At 38.6% G+C, this 7,787-nt stretch overlaps 1 protein-coding gene across 1 annotated transcript in view; it reads left to right on the plus strand.

Moving 5' to 3' along the window:
* Window positions 1–7,280, plus strand: part of LRIG2 (leucine rich repeats and immunoglobulin like domains 2) — a 49,916-nt gene extending 42,636 nt beyond the window's left edge. Inside the window, exons 17-18 of the mRNA XM_060772616.2 lie at window positions 1,346–1,630; window positions 2,213–7,280. Coding sequence (XP_060628599.2) covers window positions 1,346–1,630; window positions 2,213–2,442 — 515 coding nt within the window. The 3' untranslated portion in view covers window positions 2,443–7,280. The remainder of the gene's footprint in view (window positions 1–1,345; window positions 1,631–2,212) is intronic.
* Window positions 7,281–7,787: the final 507 nt, after the last annotated feature.

The raw sequence follows: 7,787 nt of genomic DNA on the forward strand, positions 1-7,787 counted from the left end.
GCCCTTTCTCCCTATGGGGACTCGGGGCAGTTTCCAACAAGCAATGGCAAACATTTAGTGCTATAATAATAAAGTCATTACCATGAAAATTAAACAATACATTACAAAAATTACATTTCCATACCTAAACATTTAAAGACCAAAGGACTCCTATAGTCCAGCACCACAGTGTAGCCAATTTAATTGAATTCTTCTGAGAAGAAACCCACAGGCATGACTATGACAGCAATATGCTTCCTCTGTCTCTTGTCAGGCACTGTTTGAAAGTACACTTCTTCTTGCTAAATACGAACTTTGTAATGACATCACAAAGTGTCTTTTGAACATGCCAGATGAAGAATTGGAAAAGAAGTCTGCTTCTTTTAATTTCCTAATTTGTTTAGGTTTTGTTGTTTTCTGTTTTCAAAATCTCTGCCCTCTCTTGTATATAATTTTATTTGGGTTTTTTTCTTTATTGATTGCTATCCACAGCACTGTTAAATGTGGCTCCAACACTTCTTTTTTTTTTCTTAATTGCCTCTTGATCCAAGATCATGTTGTGAATGTGATGATGCTATGAAGCTGGTTCATTCAGCATCAGGAACAAGAAGGCCTAATTCAAAGTACATGAAGTGATGTTTCAGGCACTTCTGCCCCATTCCACTTCCCATGCTAAAAGAGCAGTCTAATTTCATTGCAATTCAACTATTTCTTTTATCTATATCCAGATTCTCCATAATTATTCCCAGCCTTTAAAACATCTTAAAACCCTTACCAGTACTAGTCTCATGTGTGCTTTCAAGCCCCACAGCTTTGATTCTACTGCCTCCATACCACAGAATGCTTTATTAGACAGGAGTGAATCCGCCTTCTCAGAACTAATATTTTCCACTGTTATTGGGTATATACCATGATAAACCAGTCTAAAAAGCATATGAGGGAGCAAACTCCTTGCCAAAGAAAACAGGAGCCCATTATGCCAACCACACAACCACAGCTTCAGTTCAGCAGGTCCCAGTGCTTTCCCTTCAACAATATATTTATTTTGGTATCATTATTACAAGAGCCACTGTGTGTTCATGCTTTTTTTGTTCTCGAGCCATTTATTTTAGTAAATGTATAATGTGTAAAGGCCAAACATCTTACCCTTTCTGTACTACTTGATTATGGCATTTCATTGCTAGTGATCCCTTGTGCCTGAAAAAAATGGAAGCTGACTTGCAGAAGGACTATATCTACTGTTATTTCAATCCCAGTGTTCAATCTACTGTTTTCATCAATTCGGTGTTCTGCATCCCACAGTGGCCTATAGGGAAAGGCCTCAGGCCATACCTCCCCTAACTCTATATCGTTTTTCTTCCACTAGGTGGCACAGCACCCTTGGTGATCTGCTCCGATTGCTATGATAACGCCAACATCTATTCCAGAACCAGAGAGTATTGTCCGTATGCATACGTCACTGAAGATGATCCGCTTGATCAAACACTGTCCAACCTAATGATGCAGATGTCCAAAGAGCCTTACCCAGTATGCCCCCAGCATGAGGCCACCACTCTGGATGGTCTCCCAGGTGACAAAGACATGTCCGTCTTCCTTAACAATCAAGAAAGGCTACATGAAAAGAAACCTTGCCCCCAGACATGCAATACCGGTAAATGCTGCATTGCTTGCAAGCTTTCATTTTTTTTTACTCCTAATGTTAAAACTACTCCTTTTTGAAGCTGTCTTGTATTAGACAATAGCTGCATCCAATATGTGTTTTGACAGAGAACTGCACAAAATAGAGAAAAACAAATTTCCTGTGTATAGTAGAGTTATATTCATATTATGAAGACCAGTCTACAAAACCCACTCATTTAGGGAGGTTTAGCACAAGTCCTTCTCATAAAATGTCAGTTATTTTTCCCAAGCAGGCTTCTTTGAAGTTTAATGATAATATCCGAGTTTCTTAATCACATATATTTCTTATAGTACTCTACTGATCTAGAAATGTTTTCTGGTTTGTTTGTTGGTAGATTCAATATAATCTTGTGCAACTTCTGTAGGGAAGTAATTTTGGCTGGTTATAGTTGTAGACATATATAGACATATTTTTGCTTGCTATAGTAGTATTTTTCTGTAGTTGAATACCTCCAGAAGAAGTGAGAATAGACATTCAGGTCAAAGAATCTAGAAAATAATATTTTGGGCAATTGTTACCATAATTCAGAATTTTTCTGTTTCCCTTCTACAGATCCTTTCCGGCTGTCTTTATGGGGTGTCAATAAAGATCTAGGTTTGTTGTATCCTTGTTTCTCACCCCAACCAAAGACCCATGAGGTGCCTCCTGTTCTACGAAGTGAAGGCATTGAAGAAGCTGGGCAGGAACAAGTTATTTCCCCCAGATCCCATCATAGGTTACATGAACATAACTTTGACTTTGACAGGACTCAGAACTTAGAGGAACATCAGGAAGCTACATAAAAGTAATCAAAATATGCAAACATTATCAGCAAGCTTGGAGCAGTCAACGGTGTCTTTTCTACCTCAGGTTTTGCCCCATGGCCAAAGGTGCTTCATGCTTGCAACAGGAGCTTTGTTGAACACATCTGTGACTGCCTGCTACACACTAAAAGTGGGCAGTAGTAAATGATGACTTTCCTTCTGTTTCAGTCCCACCAAGTGGCACATGGTCATAATTACTGGACATAAAGGAACAAACTACACTTAGTGATTAAAAGTGATAATGGAAGGTATGTTGCCTTGTTAATCGTTCCATGAAAACTTTCCTGCTGAAGAAACCAACTTTAAAGAGACCCTTTGCAAACTCCTTGGTAATCAAAGCATGAAGCTCTTGCTTAACATGGCTCTTCTGACAGCTCGCAGGAATTTACATCAGCATCTTCAATCACAAACATTATTTACCCTTCATCTGGCTGAAATCCTCAGTTGTAAATACATTTGCATAGTATAAATATTTTGTATACAGTGCTAAACATAAATGCCAGACTGAATTGTACATTTTGTATTATGCCAAAAATTACATACTGTTGTATCATTCTGACATCTGCTGACCAATTAGTAAAAGATTAGTAATTACTGTCATAGGATTAAATTCTTAAGGGCTGATTCATACAGTCACTCGTAGCACATGATGGTTACAGCTTTCATATGTTGTCCTGTTTATTGGAAATGTTCATTGTGTGATGGCTCTTTCACACAGTAGTCTTCTGTATAGTAAGAGCTTTTAATAGGACTGATCTCCCATGACGAAGGATCAAATCTGTTCATAGAATCTGAACTAGGAACAGATATTTGTGACATGGGCTCACATGACTCATGTTTTTCCTGTTATAGTTAGAATTCTGAAGCTGGGAACTTGAGAGGTTACACTCTAAACTTCATGATTTCTGAAAAGGATTTGCAGCTTAACTCCACTGTGTCCACATTGTTCAAGACTTAACTGTGATTTTTATGCGTAAATGAATCATTACATGCTAAATACAACTTCCACCTCACTTCATAAACAATGCTTTTCAGGACAATCTGTTCAGACATTTGACTGTAGCAAGTGGAGGGATGTGGATACAGTAAGTTCTGCCATGATGCAATAGTTGTGTTACTTAAAAAAACAACACATTGTGGTAATGTGTACTCTAAAACAATAAGATTTTAAAGAAAAATCAAGTTAGGTACAGATCTCAGAAAACACTACAGGCAGTCCCGAAGTTATAATCAAGATAGGTTATGTAGGTGTGTTAAGTTTATTTTGTATGTAAGTCCGGTAACTCCAGGCAAAAATATATACATTTCAGCTTTGCATAGCATAGGGAAGGGTGAACACTCCTGTAGTGTTTGTTTTGCTGTCTGTGTCTATGTACAGAAGATTTCACCTCACTTTCTGCTCCTGTTATAATTGGATTATGAAAAATTTGGCTTGTTGTGGAAACAACTATTGGAGATAAAACTTCAGCGGAGACACCTTTTGCCCATGATAACTCTTTCAGGAGTGCATTTCACTTCCTAGCAATAGATTTCTTTCACTTTCTGTTGTCTCAGCCCCGTTCTTAACTATGAGTCATTTGTAAGTCAGATGTTTGTAACTCGAGGACTGCCTGTACTTTTATCTAAACTATTTATTTAACTTACCATGAATTTTATTCTTCTGAAAATGGTCATAGGAGTTTCTCTCCCTGCATTCATAAATATTTGCTGCTGTGGCAATTCACAGATACACAACACAGGAGCAGCAACAAAGCTACACTTCTTGGGATTAGTGTTTGGCTATGGTAGATATTCCCTCATTCCATTCACTTCTTGCTTCCCTCCCTCCCTCATCCAACAACAAACCCAGCCAAACATTGGCTACTGAAGAGGTGTAGCTTCGCTATTGCTGCTCCTGAGAATGTGTTTGCAGCAGGAGATAAGGCTGTTTGAACTTGACAGGGGGAAGGTGGGGGGGGGGGGGGCAGGAAGAAGAGAGAGCAGGACTTTGATGGCAGACAGTGCGGGCAAAATAGAAAGAGGGAGTTATGTGAAGACAACAGGTATTTGCTAGGGCCAAGAAATTGCCTGATTGGGATTGGTTCAATTAGGCAGGGTGCTCTTCCTTCTTCAAACTGAACCATGAAGATGAGGGAAGATGGGGTCATCATTTAACACCTGAGATGCAGCAAGCTGCCAATCTGTCAATTTTGAATACTTGGGATGGATATTGTGCTATTGCCAATTAAAAGTTTGTGTTCTGTGAATTGTTTTCCCTGTTAATCACTCTATTGCCAATTTGCATTGTAGAAACACATTCCCGCAGAACTTACTGTTCAGGATTTGAATGGCCTTGGGAATTGAGGAAGTGAGCTTTGATATTTAGCAAGAGAAGAACTTGTGGTCCTTGCAACTGGCACAGGAGTTAAAAAAATGTGTTTCTGTTGTGATGAGTTTCTGTTGTACTCCAAAACAAAATGTAAGTGTGGCATATGACCATAGCTATGGTGATTTTGTGGACAAACCTCAGGCAATGAAAGATTATCTCAGGGTAAAGGAGAAAGGCTACATTGCTGGTTATTATCAATCTTTCTATGACATTTCAGAAGTTTGGGATGTAGCTTTAAGATGTCTCTGAAACTGTAAATATACAACCATATGTAACTGTATTAACCATGACCAAGCATCTACTATATTCAAGCAAAACTGAAAAATTGTAGCTATCAGTACAGTTTTAGGGATACCTACTTAGAAGCAACACCCTCAGCATTCACTGGGATTTACTCTTAGGTACCGTAAGTGGACATAAAACCGTAACCTACATGTGCAAATTAGCCACAGCTTGAGATCATTAATCTGGCCATAAAGTTTTGTAAAAGATATTGCCAGAACAATTTAGATATCATTTTATAGTAGGATGATGGTGGGCATGAAAAGACTGCCAAAGTAATTGCAATCCCAGTTAATTGATTTAATTTGCATATATTTCATTTTGAATTAAGCTTGGCTAGTATAATTGCTAGCTTCCTTTTATTAGTTGGGATTCTGGTCATTTCTTATGGCTGTGCATATCCTGTTACTTAAAGCAGGAGATTATGGCTGGAAGCAATGAAGTACTCTTTCTTTTTTTTTAAACTCAGAATTCCCCAATGGATTTTTGTTAATCATGCTGAGCACCTTGCCAGGTACAAAAGCTATCCAAGGGCAAACTACATACATAGTGGATTCTTGCCTTCAGGGGAGAGGGCAGCATAAAAAAGTGCCAAGTCTCAGGCTGCCCACTCCTGCTTAATATTGATGCCCAAAGTCTTACAGGGCTCTAAAGCCAAAGCCTTCAATAGTGCCTGAAACGTCTAAAGGCAAGATGTCTCATTGGCTGCCAGATGTATTAAGCTTCTTTTTGTAGAGCAGGGAGACCTTCTCTCCTTTCATCTCAGTCAGATGTTTGCTTCAAAGCATTCTAGGTATAATTCAGTGTTAGATTATAATTTCTTCCTGGCTCTCCCATTCATTATTTGGCAGCCTATATCAGATCTATAGCAGCAAAAGTAAAACAGATATATGGTAAATATGCAGTGTTTGTGGGTAGGAAGTGGGGAAAGAACCCGTTTCATCCTCCAGATCACCAACACACTTAAAGTCAGAGTTGTGTCAGAGCAACATCTGTGCTATTTAAATTGCCTTGGGTGAAACACTAGGTGCTCTTAAGGGTATACAAATTGGGCAGAAGCTGAAATTGATCTGATCTCTCACATCTTTGAAGAAAGGGCAATTGTGGCATGAAATACTCTTGTAATCTTAGTGGAAAGTATGTCATGATGTTCCTCTGGGGTTAAAATCATTCTGTCAAGGAAGACCGTTTTGCAGTTATATCCCATTTTGCTGATTCTGCATGTTCGGCTGTACATACCTTCAGGACAATTAAAGCATTCTTCTTCCACCTGATGTAAAGCTATTTCATTAAATGTACACTTGAGGCTTGCTTTCTAAATTTAGGAGAGTCGAAGTCTGCTGATGGGAAATCCATCCTGTATAATGCAGACTGTAGGACAAGCTTGGGCTGGCAAAATTTGTGAGAGCCGAACTTTGTCATGTATATTCTCTTGGAATGAACTATGCCACCACCCAAATGTCTCATTGCAGAAATAATGCCATCTAGAACACTGGACTCTCAAATATACAAATGCAGAGATAAATTGTTAGGGCTCCTCATTGGCAACTCAACTTTCTCTCATAATAGCAAAATCATTGCATGAAATATGACATAAAATATTGGAGGAGAAATTGTTTCAGCAGTGAAGGTAGATGTTTGAACAACATGTGCACAACATGCTCTGGAAGTTGGTGAAATAGAGATTAAAGGATTTAAGAATTTTTTAACCTCGTTCTATAGTATGTTGTGGAGGGAGCTTATTTGACTTGATCCTCCAGATGTTGGACTGCATCTCCCATTATCTCTCACCATTGCTCTGCTTGGTAAAGCCAATGGGGGTCACTATCTGACAAAATCCAGAGGGCTACATTTTACCATTCCTTCTGTGAGGTCATATGCTTGAGATGAGGACAAGGACACTTAATTTTGAAAGATGTTTCATCTTGTGTTTTCTATGTTTAAGTTGCAGGGAAGAAAATTATTCCACCATTTTTTTTGTCAATGCCAAAGTAATTATAGCTGGACCGTTGTAAGACAGCACAGACCAATAGTTCCTTGCTTGCACCTGTCATGTCCTTGTATCTATTTATATTTTCCTCACTTATCAGACTGTATATTTTGTATAGCATGTGTTATATGTTTGTCTGTTATAATATTCCTTCATCCAATAAAGGAACACACACTATACCGGCTTGGTTTGTTGTGATATACATATGAGAAGAGCTTTATTTTAAAAACGAAATGCATAGCCATCAAAGTACAATCGCCCTTAATCCAGGGTTACCTGATTTAATGCTACAAGGAAAAAAAATACCCTAGTCCTCCAGTTATATTGAATGCAGGTGCTTGTAAGATGTTGACTTCAGTTTGCAGTAATGAGGCTCGATTTTAAGGATTTTTGTTGAGGTCTGAGCTTTGTGTTCTGATTATAGTAAGCTAAATCCCCTATAAAAAGAGACTTCAGATACAATCACTGACCCTACAACCTTGCAATAATATTAGCATAATAGGGGTAACTCATTGCCTGCCTATACACTGTGAGCCCAGTTAAAGTCCCTAGTGCTTATCTTCAATGGTTTAAGCCCAAATATCTTAAGTCAGTGTGAAGGAGTGTCTAGAGTGTGGACTAGGACTCCTGCACTGGTTGACCTTGGGCAAGCAAAGCTCAATTATTTGGTTAATGGATGCATAA

This window comes from Anolis sagrei, chromosome 4 (assembly GCF_037176765.1).
Source record: "Anolis sagrei isolate rAnoSag1 chromosome 4, rAnoSag1.mat, whole genome shotgun sequence".
Lineage (NCBI taxonomy): Eukaryota > Metazoa > Chordata > Lepidosauria > Squamata > Dactyloidae > Anolis > Anolis sagrei.